The sequence below is a fragment of the Ovis aries genome, chromosome 23 (assembly GCF_016772045.2).
Source record: "Ovis aries strain OAR_USU_Benz2616 breed Rambouillet chromosome 23, ARS-UI_Ramb_v3.0, whole genome shotgun sequence".
Lineage (NCBI taxonomy): Eukaryota > Metazoa > Chordata > Mammalia > Artiodactyla > Bovidae > Ovis > Ovis aries.
The window spans coordinates 37,330,378-37,351,672 of NC_056076.1; the positions used below are offsets into that span (position 1 = coordinate 37,330,378).

Here is a 21,295-nt window from a genome sequence, read left to right on the forward strand (position 1 = left end):
CCGCTGCTGCTGCTAAGTCGCTTCAGTCGTGTCCGACTCTGTGCAACCCCATAGACGGTGGCCCACCAGGCTCCCCCGTCCCTGGGATTCTCCAGACAAGAACACTGGAGTGGGTTGCCATGTTTTCTAAGACTTCACAAACTAACAGAAAAAGATGGCCAGGTATTTGAAGTGAAAAAAATACATAAAACCTAAACCCATTTATCACCTCCCACTTTATCAATGGAACACATTTTGGCATCACTTTTTTCCTTTTTTAGTTGCAAAACACAGAAAATCAAGGAATGAAGTTTTTACAATGCTAACTACATATGTTTAATTTCAAAAAAAGGAAAAGAAACAGAAGCAAATTAATGGAAATGTTTTATTCTTACTAATTTTAAATATCAATTTAAATGAAAATGCAAGATCCTAAAAGTTCTCATCACAGGAAAAAATACTGTAATTATGTGTAGACTTATTGTGATCAGTGAAAATGTACATAGAACTTGAATCATTATGTTACACACCTGAAACTAATATGATGTTATATGGCATTTATATCTCAATTTTTAAAGTAAATTCACGTGTATAAATTTAAATATGACATATATATAAATAACTACAGAACATCTGGCATTAGTAAAACATACTTCTAACCAATCGAGAGGAAATAATTTATATATAGCTAGTTCATTCCCCTTCTGCTTAGGAGCAAGAGGCGGCTGGGGGAAAAGTACTCAAATGTCAGTGCATAGAATCTCTTACAAACTGTTAGTGAGTAAAGCAGTGAAAAGAAGCAGAAATTCCTCTAAGGAGCAATATGTAAAACAAAATTTTGATTCAAATATTTTTATTTCATTATATTTCTATCTTAAATCTTTAAATTTAAAAGATTATAAATTTACATTAGGCTGGAAAGCCATAGCTATTGTTGGCTTATGTTTCAATCTACAGGAAGAAATTTCAAAACTTAAAAAGAGTAAATGTATCATTTTGAATTGGAATATGCTGCCAATTTGGTGTTTTTTACATTTTTCAGTAGAAAAAAAAACAAACTAAAACTTGTTTAAAAAAAAACAAAACACCTTGGTGTTTTTAGAAACTAAGGAGAGAACATTTCATTCTGTGAATGTGCAAAAAGCACTTTAAGAACATTTACGTGTAAAAGTTCTAAGCATTACATAGACAGCATGTATTATACCAAATCCTAGGGTTATAATTTCAGAGTAAAATACAGGCAGAAATCTGAAAGTTGCTTTCTGATGGCTTTATGTAGCTCTACATCCAAAACACAGATACTTGCTATGCAGAAACATGAACTCAAAAATAAAGGATTATAAATACTTCTTGTCTACCAGTACTTAACCAAAACATAAGAATTACATATATTGAATCATGCAAAAATTTTCCCCCCAAAATCTAACTTTTCTTTTTAAATATTCTCAATCCTAAAAATGTGTTTGTGCTGCTCTCTACTGGGAATACAGAAGAACTGTACTTCATAAATATAAATATAGTGCTAATTTTTATTAATAGTAATAAAACGCTAATTTTAATCACTATTTTATAAAACCTTGTATCTTAAGACTCATCTTTAAACATAATCTATGTAAAATTAATTGAGAAATAGTTTAACTATCATTTGGGAATGAAAGGTTTCTTGGGTCTGGCTTTTGGATTTTTAAAAGTAAAAAAAATAAGCCCTAAAGACAAACCCTTTATTAAACTTTGATACTCACCAAATGATAAAGAAAATTCAAATGAGAAGAATACAACTTAGATTTCCTCCACTGAGTATCACTGGTAGCAAACATAATTTTTTTCTCAAAGAACAGTACAGATTTTCCATTTAAGTCAAATGTTTACTTGCATTAAAGACTCTATCACAGTCCAAACTTTAAAGGCAATTACTCACTGAGAATGCCTCTAGGTCAAAAAATGGATCAACAGGTAGACATCTGAATATTTCTCAAATGAATTAACACTAAAGACTTCTGCAGAGGAAATCTAAGATACGAAAAATCTGGAGTGCTACCAATAAACATCCTTTTGGGAATGTCAATTCACCTTCCTATGTATCTTAGCTCATGAACTTTGAATGTCAAATTCAGTATTTCTCAAGGACTTATATTCCTTCCTATTTTTTTATTCTTTCAGTTGAAAAACTTAGCATTTACTGATCTACTATATGTGACAGACTCTCAAATGTAATCAATCCTCACAACTCTGAAAGACTAAATATCATTATTCCCTCTTCAAACGACGACTCTGAGGTGGAAAATTATGAGTAACTCGCTCAAGTAGCAGAGCCAGGATTCAAGGTCCTTTGGGTCAAGCTGAAAAGCCAAACTTTACACTATTCCTTGCTGTTTAGTTTCATTAAATGATGAACATCATACTAAAGCATTAAGACTAGTAATAACTGCAGGATACAACCTCTCCAATGGTTCAGAAAAGCAACACTGCTCAACATAAAACTGAGACTGTCTACCATATATCAAGGGAATTGTAAGCATCTCTCTGACTGCTTTCTAAGCTCTAGGCTTTAGAACAAGCAAGGGGTGGAGCCCTGACAATGCAATAAAGCTCCCGAAACTACAGTACTCAGAAGTACCACCAGTCTTCACTTGGTTGCGCCAGTGATGTGATAAGAGCCCCACTAGTCAGGGGACCCTAAAAAACGGTGGGAGAGGAAAGACTGAGGTAAGGTAAGATGAGTCTACACAGTCACCTGGGTGTTCACACGGCTCCATCTCCGCTTCAACAGAGTTTGGACCTCACGGACCCTTTTTCCAGCCACCCTCTAAACTTCTTTCAGGTCACAACCTCCAAGACTATTCAGCACCATTTTTGCAGTGAGACCCTTACTGCCGACCACGATGATGCGCTCCCAGACCCATAAGAATTATTCCACCCAGCGGAGGAGGTGGTTGGCCACTGCTGGGCAGGTCTCCAACACCCACCTCTCTGTGGGCTTTGATTTGAGGCCACGATGTGCCCCTGGAGGGCTCCCGACCCTGCTCCTCCCATGCGCTGGCCCGGCAGCCTCTGAAGATGCAGAGCCAGCTCAGTGGCAGTGGCAGCGTCCTCCTCTTCCCTGACATGCCCGAGCCACCCCCAGACAAGTGGGACAAAGCACTGGATGCCACCACGGGCCTGGAGAAGGGCTTGAACCAGTCCGCTCTGGATCTGCACACCCTGGGTTCTGCCCACTTGGATCCCCCATCTCTGTGCCTTCCTAAAGCGCCACCTCCTGGATGTGGTGACCACCTGACCAACCTCTGCAGGCCAGCCAGGTTGGTACTCCTGGAAAGACTGACGCTCCCACACCACAAGAGGCCAGCAACCCCAGCTCCCCTTGAAGGCCAGGCTCCCCGATCTGATGTGAGGGCCTCTGGCCGAGCCCCTCCCTGGTTAACCACCTGGAGCCCTTTCCCCAAAGCCAGAGACCAAATGCCAACAATAAAAGGTTTCTGGAGCAAAAAAAGAAAGAAAAAAAACAATCTATTCTCTATTTTATAAATTCTTCTATATGATTTTAAAATTAATTAAAATAACACATATCGGACTGAATTTCCAAATCTCTAGACCATTCAAATGCAACATTCAATCCTTTTGTCAATTTCATAAAAGTCATAACAATTCTATTTTAAAGAAACATACCAGCAAGAGGTGGCTTATGTGAATGGAGCGTACAGGGCACACTGACAATTAACTTGTGGTCTGGAATGGGCAGCTCTTTTACATCTGCATTCCTACTGAAACAGAACAATAACATAATTGCATTTTAAAGGACAATTTATTACATTTAAGCCACAGTTGTCTTGATTTCTTTTCACCTTTCAAATAGCATCTGCGTTTATAATAAATTTAAGAAGAGAAATAATAATGGAAATCAACAATTTAAGTATTAAGAAATTTCAGATAGTTTCCTCTTCTACAATAATAGCTATTACACATTAGATAAAGCAAATGATAATATACAATTTCATGTTCCATTAGCATTCACACTTTTCTTGTCTGAGCCATTTCCAAATTTTCAAAAATGTAAATTAAGGAAAACCAATGATTCCTGTGTTAATTTTTGAAAGCCTGAAAATTAATACATTTATACAATTTTGAAAAATCACCCTTCCTACCTCAACAGTAAAGCAGCTTTTTCTCGAACTCTTCCCAGTATAAGACCTTCATAAGGCTTTTTGTGTGGAGAATCTAATGGGAACACAAACTCTCCGGAACTGGTGATCTGACAAAAAGGAGATAGAAACAAAAACAGCCCATACACCTGTAAATATCCAGGAAAGGATTGGTTTTTTTTTTCCTTCCAGTATACAGTTTCTACCAAAGAAAAAGAATTATTAAACCTCAAGGCTACTGCTATCCAATAAAAATACAATGTGGGCCACAGATGGAAGCCACCCATGTAATTTAAATTTTCTAGTACCAACATTTAAAAAAAAGCAAGAAGAATGAGGCAAAATTCATTTTAGCTATATTTTAATTTTAAATTATTTTTAATTTAATCTAACATATCTAAACTATTATCATTTTAGTATGTAGCCAATTCAAAAAATTACTGAGGTATGTTACAGTCTTTCATATTAAGTATTTTAAATTCAAAGACTAACATGTGACATTTATTACCTCATCTCAATGTGGACCTTTCAAGTGCTGAAGAGCTACACATAGCTAGTGGCACATATCATACCACACCATAGTGGGCAGGGCAGCTTTACACGACCAAAGAGTTATTTTAAATTTCTATCATCTTGTACATAAAACTCTTGGTTTTTCATTAAAATATGTTACTAGAAACCATGCCATCATTTATTCATTTGTTCATTCAAATAACATTTACCTATATTACTGGCAATGTGACTAAGTACATTACAATAAAGTATTTTCCTTCATTTATAGGAAACAGTGTCATTAAATACTGTCAAGAGCTAAAATTAATAATGAAAGTAGCTTGGGAACTGATGAGACAGACAATGCAAGTTCTAACCTCTTAGAATTATAAATCCAGAAATTCAGTCTCATCATTTCATCCTGGAGTGATTGATCAGACTCCCAGAGACTCACTCTAACTAATCAAACTCAAAACACAATTTAAAACAATATTCAATTCGTTAATTAAGCATGGAGGTAGATATTTTCATTATCATAATATTCATATCTATCCTCTATGTAATCCTTTAGCGTATATCAAGGTACCTAAAAACCAAACCAGTAAAGTCCTTTTATCACCTCTAGGGCCTATGAATAGCAGCAGCTATTCCACACAGTGCTGTATAAACACTGGCAAATTCTGATGCTTTGGATGTCCTTTATACTCGATGTAGATTACTCCATCTGATGTAACAATATGTGCAAATACCCATGGAGTATTTCATATTTTTACACATTTTACATATTTCATAAATAAGTAAAACATATTTTTGTTTTAAACTATCATACCACCTCTTAGAACTGCTTACTACCAGAAATGAACAGTCTTCGTTTTCATGTATTAACATTTTACTGGTTTTAATTTCAGAAGGTAACCGTTTCCTGACTTTGGTCCCAGTTTCTGACTATGAAAGGACTGTCGTAACGGAAAGAGTAGAATGGAGTTTTATATACCCGTAACGATCCTATTTCAAATCAACCAGAGCTAAGCCCAAAGTACAACTGTAAAAGCAAACAAACAATTATAAGCACCTGTTTGCCAAGTGTCATAAAATAGGTGCAAATAAACAACGTACACAGCTTTCAGAAGATACTCCATTACACTAGAAAGCACACAAAGCACATTAAAAATAGACCTCTCCTGTGTCTAAAATGAATAGACCAGGAATACAAATGTTAAACATCCAGTCCATAAAACCTGGTTTGTCTTTTTAAAATTTAGGATGGCTTCTGTGGAGTTCATTTAAGTAGACAGTGTACCTTTAAAAGGATAGCCAATGAACTTTGAACGACACATGACTTTTCTATATTTTTTGGTATTCTTGAAACCAAGCAAAGATTAATATTAAAGACCTTTCAACTCATCAAGGAGCTGGAATCATTTCTTTCAAAAACAAGCACTGAGGAACACAGTTAAGATTCACAGTATAAAAGGCCTTGCTTCTAGCATTTTCCCAACTCTTCCACATTAGATTTCTTTGCTATTTTCCCTTCCATCCCCAGCAACATAAGGAGAAAACAATGACAAAGAAAAGAAAAAAGAAAAAGAAGTCACAAAGGGCAGCTGAAGTTTTGGATGAGTAAAGAGGAGGAAGAAGATGAACAGTAAAACAATTTCTATGTTTAGTGATGGAAAAACCCCCCAAGATTTTTGCTTATTGTCTCTTAAACTACAGACCATCAGAGCTTTTTAAAATGTCATCCTGATATTTACCTGAGTGATTTCCTAAGACCAGGAGTTTGGGGTTCTACTCCAAAAAGATACAGAATAAACAGGTAAAAAGCCTTGAGAATAAGAAGACAAAGGTATTTAGCAGCAAAGTAAATGTTTTAATTAGACCATGTTGAAGTAGAGTGATGCCATGTTAAACATTAAAAAGTAGGCGCTACCTTTGTGTGACTTGTACATTGCACCTTATGAACAAATAAAGTTAATGGATACGTTAACTTCGGAACTTACTTTTACCCAGTGCCATTCAGCAACTACCTCCACAGACCAAGACGGGTAAAGCTCTTCCTTGACAAAACGCAGGTGCTTCTGTCTATTTGTCACCCACGTAACAACGAGACAGCTTGGAGCAGCCAGCTTAGGGACAGGTATCTGCTTTATCTGCAGTGGTGATAAATAACTATATCTAAAAATAAACAGAAAAAAAATTAGCAAAATTCGCTGCAAAAGAAAAAAATAAGCAGGGAGAAGACCTGTATAACACTGATTCCACAAACACAAAGCTTCTACAATTATTTGTGTAACTAAATACAAAGCCACAGTGACACCCAGTGGACATGTTGTTACAGATAAGTTGGAAATACCACTTTTCATTTTTACTAACTCAAAATGATCAGGCCATATTTTTTTTTTAATCACCTCTGAATGTATTACATTTCAGTAATTTTACTAATATTTTCTACATGCTTTTATACCATTTAAAATTAAGCAAATATCATCTTGTGATGATCTGTACACTACACATGTGCTTGTGAATTCGCTAAGTCGTGTCCAAATCTTTTGGGACCTCCATGGACTGTAGCCCACAAGGCTCCCCCATCCATGGGATTCTCCAGGCAAGAATATTGGAGTGGGTTGCCATGCCGTCCTCCAGGGGATCTTCCCAACCCAACCCAGGGATCGAACCCGTGTCTCTTACATCTCCTGCATTGGCAGGTAGGTTCTTTACCACTAGCACAATCTGGGAAGCCCAGAGACTCCACTAACACTCTGGAAACTGTCTCAATATCCCACCACATTTCCAACACTCAATCTATCATCCTGCTTCTTTCATCCTTCAGTCAATTCTACTGGGCTGTCTGAAACACTCATGCTTTCATTACAAAAAGATTCTACAGCCCTGAACCTTTAGCCATCAGGAGTAGAAAGTCTAGTTTCTCTTGTTAGAACTCTACTTGTTCCATAACACCCCATCAAACCAATGTGGTTGTTTGTCCAACCCCTATATACACAGCCATGAGAGGAGAAGTCGGTATTCTCCTGGCTCCTCTCCAGTTCCCGGCTTTCAGTCATCTACCATTTTGTGAAACCCCCTTCTCTTTGAGAATTATGCTATCTAGCCTCCAGCCTTCTTATGGAATCCATTACATCCTCACTCTCCATACTCAATGAAGACTTAAGTTCTAAGATCTTTATGCCTAGCCAACGTAAATCTTGCCAGTATCCTGGGTGATGTCAAAGAACAATCTAAATAATATGCACGCTCAACTATTCTTCCCCTAACTAAATAAAATTGTATGCATTAACTATGATCACCACCCCCTTACTCCTTCACTCTACAGCTCCTTCAAACCTCCAATCTTAAATTCAATTCAACTTCAACACAATTCTATTCAACTTCATGTAGAAAAAAATCAGATGGAGAAAAATGCTAAACTGAAATTTGGCAATCCATTCTCAGGCTCTCAAAACTACACATCACTTATTTTACTTACCCTTGGTCAACTACTACAAACTCTCATCTCTTCTTAAGTCCTTTGCCCAAACATACTTTTCACAGATGAAATATGCCAAATATCACTCAAAATAACGGTCTTCAGACTCCTTCAACCACCTAACCCTCTGCCAGGTGTATGATGAGGGGTGTATAATAACCCTCATTATACACCTTCACTTACCTATTTCTCTCATTTTTCTCTGAAAGGAAACAGCATGGTTTCATGTATTTAAAGCTTATCCCTCCAGCTGTGTTCGTTTATTCCCATCTTTTAGTCTATCAGTAATGCTAAGTCCAAAGGAATATTTCATGCAAAGATTGACTCAATAAAGGACAGAAATGGTATGGACCTAACAGAAGCAGAAGATATTAAGAAGAGGTAGCAAGAATACACAGAAGAACTGTACAAAAAAGATCTTCACAGCCAAGATAATCACGATGGTGTGATCACTCACCTTTGACATCACCCAGGATGCTAGCCAGACATCCTGGAATGTGAAGTCAAGTGGGCCTTAGAAAGCATCATACGAACAAAGCTAGTGGAGGTAATGGAATTCCAGTTGAGCTATTTCAAATCCTGAAAGATGATGCTGTGAAAGTGCTACACTCAATATGCCAGCAAAATTGGAAAACTCAGCAGTGGCCACAGGACTGGAAAAGGTCAGTTTTCATTCCAATCCCAAAGAAAGGCAATGCCAAAGAAGGCTCAAACTACTGCACAATTGCACTCATCTCACATGCTAGTAAAGTAATCCTCAAAATTCTCGAAGCCAGGCTTCAACAATAAAAGAACCATGAACTTCCTGATGTTCAAGCTGGTTTTAGAAAAGGCAGAGGAACCAGAGATCAAACTGCCAACATCGTCTGGATCATTGGAAGAGCAGGAGAGTTTCAGAAAAACATCTATTTCTGCTTTATTGACTATGCCAAAGCCTTTGACTATGTGGATCACAATAAACTGTGGAAAATTCTGAAAGAGATGGGAATACCAGACCACCTGACCTGCCTCTTGAGAAACATATATGCAGGTCAGGAAGCAACAGTTAGAACTGGACATGGAACAACAGACTGGTTCCAAATAGGAAAAGGAGTACGTCAAGGCTGTATATTGTCACCCTGCTTATTTAACTTATATGCAGAGTACATCATGAGAAACGCTGGGCTGGATAAAGCACAAGCTGGAATCAAGATTGCCGGGAGAAATCTCAATAACCTCAGATATGCAGATGACACCATCCTTATGGCAGAAAGTGAAGATGAACTAAAAAGCCTCTTGATGAAAGTGAAAGAGGAGAGTGAAAAAGTTGGCTTAAAGCTCAACATTCAGAAAACGAAGATCATGGCATCAGGTCCCATTACTTCATGGGAAATAGATGGGGAAACAGTGGAAACAGTGTCAGACTTTTATTTTGGGGGCTCCAAAATCACTGCAGATGGTGACTGCAGCCATGAAATTAAAAGGCCCTTGCTCCTTGGAAGAAAAGTTATGATCAACCTAGATAGCATGTTGAAAAGCAGAGACATTACTTTGCCAACAAAGGTCCGTCTAGTCAAAGCTATGGTTTTTCCAGTAGTCATGTATGGATGTCAGAGTTGGACTGTGAAGAAAGCTGAGCATCGAAGAATTGATGCTTTGAACTGTGGTGTTGGAGAAGACTCTTGAGAGTCCCTTGGACTGCAAGGAGATCCAACCAGTCCATTCTGAAGGAGATCAACCCTGGGATTTCTTTGGAAGGAATGATGCTAAAGCTGAAACTCCAGTACTTTGGCCGCCTCATGCAGAGTTGACTCATTGAAAAAGACTGATGCTGGGAGGGATTGGGAGCAGGAAGAGAAGGGGACGACAGAGGATCAGATGGCTGGATGGTATCACTGACTCAATGGACGTGAGTCTGAGTGAACTCCAGGAGTCGGTGATGGACAGGGAGGCCTGGCGTGCTGCAGTTCATGGGGTCGCAAAGAGTCGGACACAACTGAGCGACTGAAATGAACTGAATGCTAAGTACTCTCCTCCTGTATTTTCATCCTCTCTAGTGGTGTCTTACCAACAGCCTGTAAATATGCTTTATACAATATACTTTTACTTTTTATTTTCTTTTTCATTTTTGTTTTTCTACATACTATACACTTTTAAAGGAAGAAAGAGGAGAAAAGACTGGTGGGAGGGTGGGTGGAAAAGAAGGAAAAAGAAAAGAGAAGAGAAAAATAACAGAAAAGAAAAAAGAAATTCCCTCAGTTAGGTCTCCTATCTATAGATATGCCAGTTCACTTCAGTCACTCAACTGTGTCTGACTTTTTGTGACCCCACGCACTGCAACACGCCAGGCCTCCCTGTCCATCCCCACCTCCTGGAGTTTACTCAAACTCATGCCCATTGAGTTGGTGATGCCATCCAACCATCTCATCCTCTGTCATCCCATTTTCTTCCTGCCTTCAATCTTTCCCAGCATCAGGGTCTTTTCAAATGAATCAGCTCTTTGCATCAGGTGGCCAAAGTATTGGAGTTTCAGCTTCAGCATCATTCCTTCCAATGAATATTCAGGACTGATTTCCTTTAGGATGGACTGGCTGGATCTCCATGCAGTCCAAGGGATTCTCAAGAGTCTTCTCCAACACCACAGTTCAAAACCATCAATTCTTCAGTGCTCAGCTTTCTTTACAGTCCAACTCTCACATCCATACATGACCACTGGAAAAATCATAGTCTTGACTAGACGGACTTTTGTTGGCAAAGTAATGTCTCTGCTTTTTAATATGCTGTCTAGGTTGGTCATAACTTTCCTTCCAAGGAGTAAGCGTCGTTTAATTTCATGGCTGCAATCAATATCTGCAGTGATTTTGGAGCCCCAAAAAATAAAGTCTGACACTGCTTCCACTGTTTCCCCATCTATTTGCCATGAAGTGATGGGATCAGATGCCATGATTTTTGATTCCTGAATGTTGAGCTTTAAGCCAACTTTTTCACTCTCCTCTTTCACTTTCATCAAGAGGCTCTTTAGTTCTTCTTCACTTTCTGCCATAAGGGTGGTATTATCTGCATATCTGAGGTTATTGATGTTTCTCCCGGCAATCTTGATTCCAGCTTGTGTTTCTTCCAGTCCAGAGTTTCTCATGATGTACTCTGCATATAAGTTAAACAAGCAGGGTGACAATATACAGCCTTGACGTACTCCTTTTCCTATTTGGAACCAGTCTGTTGTTCCATGTCCAGTTCTAACTTTTGCTTCCTGATCTGCATACAGATTTCTCAAGAGGCAGGTCAGGTGGTCTGGTATTCCCATCTCTTTCAGAATTTTCCACAGTTTCTTGTGATCCACACAGTCAAAGGCTTTGGCATAGTCAATAAAGCAGAAACAGATGTTTTTCTGGAATTCTCTTGCTCTTTCAATGATCCAGCGGATGTTGGCAATTTGATCTCTGGTTCCTCTGCCTTTTCTAAAACCAGCTTGAATGTCAGGGAGTTCACGGTTCACGTATTGCTGAAGCCTGGCTTGGAGAATTTTGAGGATTACTTTACCAGCATGTGAGAAGAGTGCAATTGTGCAGTAGTTTGAGCATTCTTTGGCATTGTCTTTCTTTGGAATTGGAATGAAAACTGACCTTTTCCAGTCCTGTGGCCACTGCTGAGTTTTCCAAACTTGCTGGCATACTGAGTGTAGCACTTTCACAGCATCATCTTTCAGGATTTGGAATAGCTCAACTGGAATTCCATCACTTCCACTAGCTTTGTTCGTAGTGATGTTTTCTAAGGCCCACTTGACTTCACATTCCAAGATGTCTGGCTCTAGATTAGTGATCATACCATCATGATTATCTGCATTGTGAAGATCTTTTTTGTACAGTTCTTCTGTGTATTCTTGCCACCTCTTCTTAATATCTTCTGCTTCTGTTAGGTCCCATACCACTTCTGTCCTTTATCGAGCCCATCTTTGTATGACGTGTTCCCTTGGTATCTCTAATTTTCTTGACAAGATCTCTAATCTTTCCCATTCTATTATTTTACTCTATTTCTTTGCACTGATCACTGAGAAGGCTTTCTTATCTCTCCTTGCTATTCTTTGGAACTCTGTATTTATATGGGTATATCTTTCCTTTTCTCCTTTGCTTTTCGTGTCTCTTCTTTCACAGCTACTTGTAAGGCCTCCTCAGACAGCCATTTTGCTTTGTTGCATTTCTTTTTCTTTTGGTGGTCTTGATCCCTTTCTCCTGTACAATGTCACGAACCTCCATCCATAGTTCATCAGGCACTCTGTCTATCAGATCTAGTCCCTTAAATCTATTTCTCATTTTCACTGTATAATCATAAGGGATTTGATTTAGGTCATACCTGAATGGGCAGCGCTTGAGTGGTGAGCCACTGAGAGGAGATAACCCTGTTATTTACCTGGGGCCAAACTATGGTGGAGGTAATAAAGATAATCGTGACCTTGTTCAAAAGATCCCATGCATGTACTGCTACACTCAGTGCCCCCAACCCTGCAGCAGGCCATCACCGATCCACGCCTCCACCAGAGACTCCTGGACACTCATGGGCAAGTCTGGGTCAGTCTGCTCCTTTCTCCTGGGTCCTGGTGCACAAGGTTCTGTTTGTGCCCTCCAAGAGTCTGTTTCCTCAGTCCTGTGTAAGTTCTGGTGGCTCTGTGGCGGGGATAATGGCGACCTCCAAGAGGGCTTATGCGATACCCAGGTCTGCTGCACCCAGAGCCCCTGTCCATGTGGCAGGCCACTGCTGACCCGCACCTCCACAGGAGACGCTCAAACACAGTTCTGTCTCAGTCTCTGTGGTGTGGAGTCCCTGTGTCGTGGTGCACACAAGGTTTGTTTATGCTCTCTAAGCATCTCTGGCGAGAATGGGGTTTGATTCTAAACGCGAATTCACCCCTCCTACCATCTTGCTGGGACTTCTCCTTTGCCCTTGGTCGTGGGGTATCTCCTCACAGCCATTCCAGCACCTACCATCTTACTGGGGTTTCTCTGACCTTGGACATGGGGTATCTCCTCACGGCCAGTCCAGCAAAGCACAGCCGCCGCTCCTGACCTTGGACATGGGGGATCTCCTCACAGTCGCTAGCTATGATATGCTATGGACTGGCCTATCTACGTAATGCATAGTAATCTCCTTTCCTTGGCAGCCTTAATTCCATTTGGAATTTTAATTTCTCTTTACCATGTATCCTAACATACTCATAAATTCCAGGGATTAAGATAAGGACATGGAAAGGAGTGTGGAACAGGGGTGGAGGTGGGGAAGGAAAGAACACTATTTCGCCTATCTTAGATGGTAAAACTGGGAACAATGCATATATCACAGTATCTCCCTGTATGATTCTTATTAATAAAAGAAATCTAGAAAATTGAAAAGGAAACTTAATTACCTATTCTTATTACTGTACTATGATTATATAAGAAAATATCTTTGTTTTCAAGAAATACAGAATAAATATTTCAGAGTAACTTACTCTTTCTCCTAAATAACTTATTCTCAAACTGTTCAGAAAATAATTATGTATATATATACAGATATCTACACACACACACAAATACACACATATAGAGAATAGACAGATGAATTCTTTGTATGATCCTTGAAACTTTTAACATGAAAAAATCCAATTACTGGTATAGTTCATAAACAAAATACATAAGGAAACTGAAGATAACTGTGGAGAAGAAATTTCATATGAAGTTTAAGTCAAGGTAACAGAAATTGTTCAGTCTAGAAGGCTGAAAAGTGAGATGAAATATAACTGAAGATATTCACCATAACTAGAGGGAAAATTTTAGTTTTTTGAAAAGCTATTTAACTTTGTCTTATTTACTAACTGAACTTATGACTCTAAAAGGTTACATAAACTGAACAGTGGCATAAATTAAAATAAATTTCAGAATGAATTAGACACATTCATTCATAGCAGATTACTAAGGAATACTATATTTTGGTACATATTTCAAAACTTTAGAATTTGGTATCAAAGAAGGCAAAGTGAAAGGTGAAGTTGCTCAGTCATGCAACTGACTGTTTGCAACCCCATGGACTGTAGCCTACCAGGCTCCTCCATCTATGGAATTTTCCAGGCAAGAGTACTGGAGTGGGTTGCCATTTCCTTCTCCACGGGATCTTCCCAACCTAGGGATTGAACCCAAGTCTCCCGCATTGCAGGCAGACGCTTTACCACATGAGCCACCAGGGAAGTCCCAAAGACGGCAAAAATGTTGTCTTTTGGTGTTACAGAAATATTTCTGAACTAATTCAGTCAGCAAACTTCATCTTTAATAAATATATTATTTTTAACATTCTTATACCTATATATAGTTCTAGTTTAAGAGAATTACCTACTTCACCTACCCACTTAATGGAATTAAAATTTTAAAACTAAAGTGTTTTAGTTTTTCAGACACTTTGTACCATAAAGTAATACTTTCAGTTTATGTAACTATAATGTACAAACAACAATAGCTTTCAGAAAGCATATGTAACAGATACACTTACCTGTTACTTCTTTTAACCGATTTGTTCTGCCATGGTGGATCTATCACAATCACATCATATGTTTTCTTACCTGAAAACAAAGAAAGGATTTCAGAAAATACCTTCTACTTGTATCACTTTAAAAACTAAACATGTTCTTCAACAATGAAGTGCATTCACTACGGACATAAATATGCTGGCAAATATATTTAAATATGCTGGTTAAAAAAAGGATTTGTGGCATTTATTCAAATAGAATAACTCAGCCAAAAAAATTGAGATTCCCCTTATAATTTAGTATCTCTGGGATTTCAAAGTAATTACACCTGTTGCACCCTTTCTAAAAATAACTACAGCTCCCTTAGCTAGACATTGTGCTGTCACTTCAGTAATTCTACGACCTTATGGACTTATGACCTGCCAGGCTCCTCTGTCCATAGGATTCTCCAGGCAAGAATATTGAAATGGGCTGCCATGCCCTCCTCCAGGGGATCTTCCCAACGCAGGGACTGAACCCGCATCTCTTCTGTCTCTTGTATTTGCAGGTGGGTTCTTTACCACTAGTGCCACCTGGGAAGCCCCTAGCTAGACATCGATGATTTGTAAATGCCCTATGTAAGTCTTGGCAACCATATTAAAATGGTCCTTTCAAACACCGGATGGATGTGAGGATTTTTGCTTTTTTTCACTTTTTACGTGAAATAAAATTTCAATTTTTTAACTGACATACTGACCTGAATATTGATAAAATGTCCCCAATTGTCTATTAATATCTTTTTCCCTTGTCCAGGATCCCCAGCAAAATCACATTTAATCGCTATGTCTCATAAATTTCTTCCAATGTGGAAAAGTTCCTCAGTTTTGATCTTTTTTGACCTTGATACTTTTGAAGACCACTACTGGCTGGTCATTAGCAGGAAGCACAGGGTGTCAGAATGTCTCATGATTAGTGATACCACCTTGAGTCATTTGTTTGGTTAAAGGGCTGTCAGCCAGGTTTCTCCAGTTCTACCTCAATAATTATTAACTATCTGGTAGGGACATACTTTAAGACTCTGCAAATATCCTGCATCTCATCTTTTCACCCACTATTTTGACACCCAAGTACTATGCTATGTGTCAAACGGAAATTACCTAGTTACATCATTTCACCTACATTTATTAATTGGGGTTTTACTATAAGGAAAAGCTGTCCCTTTCCCTTTTATACACAAAGGTATATTTTTGTAAATGGACAATCTCATAAGTAATCAAAAGAATGCAAATTAAAATAAGGATGCAATGGTTGTTAAACGATTAGAGTAACAAAGATGAGAAAGAATGGGGGAAAAAATGTTCAAATATTGCATGATTTTCTCATTATTTTGTTATCTTGTCATTTACCCTGAAGAATTCATCACACTGTGACATGAATAACCACTCATGTTTAAAATGGCTTGAAAGTAATTAAAAGAAGCTTTTCATTAATAAGCTATGTTACTTTAATAACTTAAAATTTTGCTACAAAATGTACAAATAACACTATATAACAGATTAAATTCAACTTAATCAATATACTCTTATTTTATCCCTTAGAATATTATGATAATTATAATTTATTGGAAACATATCACTGAGCTAAGCTTGTGATGCAAATTATCTCAACTAATCCTCAAAATCACCCTCAGAAGTAGGTATCATCATATCCATTTTATAGATTAGGAAACTGAGGCTCAGTTTTGTGGGGTGTCTAAAGACTCATAGTTAAGCTTCAGAAATCTAAATTCAAATTTACATGTAGATAACTCTGAACATCAATATCTAAATTTTCAACTTTATACAGGAAAATACTTTTGAGAAACTTTAGATAATAAACTTGAAAATAGCTTAAAATGTAACCTAAAAGGCTATGAATAGTTTGGGGATTAACATTCATATCTGAAGCATTTCTACTTTGCTATGCATAAAAGTTAAAATTACTTGTCAAACACAATTATACCCTGAATTCCTAAGTATAGAGCAGTAACTATATTTATTCTCTTGGGGACTAGTTAAGTTTTTGATACTTTGTTTGTAATAATATTTATTTTTTTAATTTTTAAAGCATAAGTCAGCACTTTAAAATTGAATTTTAAGTTTTAAATTAAAAAAGAAAATATAGAAAAAGTTATTCTCCCTATCACAAAATGCTGATGCTCATTCAACATTCAGACTTGCTATTGACTTTTGAGGCCACAGAAAAATTATCTAATAATAAACATAATAACTACTTACAGTTCAGAAGTGGGTGCATACAGGAAATGTCAGACAAAAGAAAACTGCTTTTTGGTGGCAGCAGGTATTTCTGTCCCATTAAAGTAATCATTTTTGTAAAGCTAGAGGTATTCTCAACAATCCGTGAAAATAAATCCTGCTCTGTAACATAGGCATCATCTTCCATCAACTGTAACGTCTGAAGTTCCATTTCATTCAGAGAAGGCAAATGCTTTGCCATTTCACATAATTCTGACAAATTACAGGTATCATGTGGTAAAGTAATAGGCTCACTGCACTTGTTCCGTTTTTCAGAACATGAATGAAGAAAGCCACTTGTGAGACCTTCTTGGATTAACTGTGAAGATCCATCCAAAATAAGCCCCCTGATCTGTAAGAGAATTTTTTAAGTATATTAAAACATCACTGACATTAAAACAATTTTCTAAATAATAAAGCTTCCTACTATGCTTTGAATATTTCAACTTATGGAATAAAACCAATATTCTTAATGCTTACAATAAAATAATTTTATACTACAAGAAAAAGAAAGTGTGACTATACCTTTGAACGGCTATTTCCTAACTGTGGAATAATACAAATCTCATAAACTCACTGGAAACTAAATAACCAAGCAATATATATTTTTAAAAATCCTTAAAAATTTATAAGATGAATTTGATAATGTTTCTAGAAGTGAAAATTCTAATCTATAAAAAGAATTAAGTTTTAATCACATTTAATCTTAATTTTTCTAGTAATTTAATTTTAAAATAAACATACCTTTGATTTCATAAAAATATAGCTTGAATTGTTAAAGAAGAAAAAGTCAACTCTATAAAATGAATATATTAAAAAAGTTTTGCAATAACAGAACCAAAATAATTATAAAATTTAAAGCCAGTACTGCTTCTGGATAAGATGGAGTACTTTTCATCTGAAATTACTTTTAAAAAATTATTTTCAGAAAAAAGGCTTTCAGACCTTGGGTGGATGTCAAGCACTGCAGAATACTATTATTAATACAATTACACATGTACTCAGTCATGTCCAACTCTTTGCGGCCCCATGGACTGTAGTCCACCAGGCTCCTCCTCTGCCCATGGGATTCTCCAGGCAAAAATTCTCCATGGCTGACATTCTCCAGCCATGTCCTCCTCCAGGGGATCTTCCCAAGCCAGCGACTGAACCTGCATCTCTTGCATCTCCTGCCTTGGCAGGCAGATTCTTTACCATTGCACCACCTGGAAAGCCCCAGAATTGTACTCCCTAAATAAAAAAAGAACCCAATTGCTCCAGCTTACTGCCTTGAGAAAGTTTTCATATAGCAGGACAAGGAGGAGACCTGTTCAGAGACCAGCAGTCTCTCGGAGCCAAGGAACCAGAGCTGGGAGTCTGGAAAGGCCAAGGCGGCGAGTGTTTGCAGGGAGGACCCCAGAGCAGAGAGCTGCACAGACAGAGAGCTCTTGAGAGTTGCAGAAAGTCAAGTCTTCAGCTGAGCAGTGATCAGTATATACATGTGACTTCTTAATTTAATAAACTCATTACTTTAATGCTTTGATCTAAATCTGTTTTAATAAAATCTTAGACCTAAACTTGCTAACTTGTTAGCTTCCAAATAAAGTAAAATCTCAGACAGTTCATCATTGTTCTTAACAGGGGTATTGGGTGCCTAACAGATTTTGTGTCGGTAAAAGGGAATAATCATCAGCCTTAGACTAAAATCCTCATTCTAAACTCACCCAAGCAAAATCTACCCAACAAGTGATAGACCAATAAACCAAAAATCTCTAAAGACAGAAGTTCTGAACAATACTATCAATCCACTTACCCTAACTGACATTCATAGAACACTGTATTCAACAACTAAAGAATACATATTCAAAAATACATTAAAAATAGCATACAATAGTCACAAAGATAATTCACACGCTAGACTGTAAAATAAAACTCAATAAATTTAAAAGGACTGACATCAGAGTATATTCTTTTACTCCAATGGATTTAAGCTAGAAATCAATAACAAGAAGATATTAAGATAAACATCAAATATCTGAAAATGAAATAGCAGACTTCTAAATAATTCATATAGGTCAAAGATAAAATCACAAGGGAAATTAGAAAATATTTTGAAGTGAATGAAAGTGAAAATACAACATATCCAAATACATGGAATGCAACTAAAGCAGCAATTCAAGGGAAACTTACAGTTTTACATGCTTATATTAGAAAAGAAAAATGATCTAAACTCACTGACAAAAGGCTCTACTTTAAGAAGTTATTAACAGAAAAAGAGCAAAGTAAACCAAAACGAAGAAAATAATAGAGAACAAATATCAGCAGAATAGAAAACAGACAGTAAGGAAAATAGTAACTAAGTTAAAAGCTGGTTCTTTGAATATACTTCACATCACTTTATGTGTCTGATAAAGGATTAATATTCAGAATATAGAAGAACTCCAAAAACAACAACAAAAACCCAATTTTAAAATGAGCAAAGGACATGAGCAGACATTTCTCCAAAGAAGACATACAAATGGCCAAGAGCACATACAAATATGCTCAACACCAAAGATCATCAGCAAAATGTAAATCAAAACCACAATGAGACACCACTCTTACCCATTAGGATAGCAACTGAAAAAACTAAAAACAGAAAATAAGTGCTGACATGGATATGGAGAAACTGGAAATGCTTATGCACTGCTGGTGGGAAGGCAGAGTGGCACCACCACCGTGGAACACACTAAGGCAGTTCCTCGGAAAAACAGAAACAGAATTATCATATGATCCAGTAAGGCCACTTCTCGGTATATTCCAAAAAAAAACTGAAAGTAGGGACACTCCTGTTTATGTGTGAGCGTATAAACATGTGTGTGTTTACACATGTTTATATATGCATGCTATGTGCACACACTCATGTTTATAGCAGCACTATTCACTACAGCCAAAAGGTAGAGACATCCCAAACGCGGATGAACAGAAGAACAGATAATTAAAATGTTGCACGTAGGGGGAAGAGGAAGTGAGGAGTTACTGTTTAATGGGTAGAATTTCAGTTGGGATGGCAAAATCATTCTGGATATAAATAATGGTGATGATTAGAAAACAATGTGAATGTACCCAGTGCCACTAACTTGTACACCTAAAAATGGTTAAAGTGGTAAATTTTATGTTATATATATATATATATAGCCACAAAAAAAGAAAAAAAGCTACCAAAAAAATTTTTTTAAAGACTGGTTCTTTGAAAAGTACAACCAAAAAACAAGCCCCAAGCTAGAAAAGAAAGAATACAAATCACCAACATAGCAATGAAAAGGGTGATCACTTATCATCACAAATCCTATAAACATTAAAAGCATGGAAAAAGAATACTATGAACAATGTCATACCAATAAACTTGACAACTTGGATGAAATGGACAAGTTTCTTGGAAAATACAACTTGCCAAAACTGACATAAGCAAATCAGAAAATCTGAAAATCCCTGTGCTCTATTAAAGAACCTGATACTGTTACTAAAAAACCTTCCCCAAAAGAAAACTCCAGGGCTAGATAATCTCACTGGAGAATTATATCAAATATTCAAGGATGAATCAACATTAATCCTGAACAACTTTAACAAAAAATGTATATGGATGTACAGCAATGAAAAGACTCTCAACATGATTAGTCACTAGGGAAATGCAAGCTAAAAACCTCAATAAGATATCACCACACTCATACAGCATAAGTTTACTTATGTGAAATATATGCTTAAGCAATGTAGCCTAAGTTTATGCTAGCTTTTACCTACTGACAGTAGACTTTTATAACTCAAAAAATTTCTAGACTTTACCAATACAGCATACGTTTATTTATGTTAAATGTGTGTTAAGTATATGGAGTTCTAATAAAAATTGATTTAAATTGTTAATTACTATAGAAGTAACAATAAACCACTCCACTGTTAAATTCTAACCTTGATCAAAATGACTGCCTGATTTTTAAGACCACCCTTATTCACATTGTCCATTTATTTATACTAGTTCACATTAACCTTCCAATGTCATCAATGAACATTTTACACCATACCTTTCTGTGGTATTCCATAGCATCCAGTTCACCTTGATTGAAAGCAACACATCTCTTACGCTTCTGAAGAGTAAATTACAGGGAAGAAATTTTGTGGCCATCTATCACAATATTGATACTTTGAAATACATTAATATTTCTTTTTTATTTATCACATTTTCCATATTGTCTATCTCATTCTTTAAGAGGTAATAATTAACTGCTGAGATTGAAATAAGTGCAAAGAGTATGGACTAGGGAGGTAAGCTTTCTCAAATAATAATTATTATTATTACTATTACTACAAACTTAATGGGTGATAAAAGGCCACCTAGGCCTCATCTGCTATTAGAAAGAACTAGAACGATATAATAAAATGTAGCAGTGACATCCATGGACATAAGGAAACAGATACTGTAATAAAGAGTCACCAGTGTAATCTA

The 21,295-nt window shown here is 36.9% G+C and overlaps 1 protein-coding gene across 5 annotated transcripts in view; it reads right to left on the bottom strand.

The window, feature by feature from the left end:
• Window positions 1-21,295, bottom strand: part of METTL4 (methyltransferase 4, N6-adenosine) — a 32,132-nt gene that overhangs the window by 5,831 nt on the left and 5,006 nt on the right. For 3 of the 5 annotated variants that reach the window (XM_042239119.1, XM_042239117.2, NM_001267877.1), the window contains 6 exon segments: window positions 20,874-20,936; window positions 16,819-17,188; window positions 14,587-14,656; window positions 6,611-6,785; window positions 4,122-4,228; window positions 3,646-3,737 (listed from right to left, as the gene is read on the bottom strand). In XM_042239119.1, coding sequence (XP_042095053.1) covers window positions 3,646-3,737; window positions 4,122-4,228; window positions 6,611-6,785; window positions 14,587-14,656; window positions 16,819-17,188; window positions 20,874-20,936 — 877 coding nt within the window. 5 annotated transcript variants of the gene reach the window in all.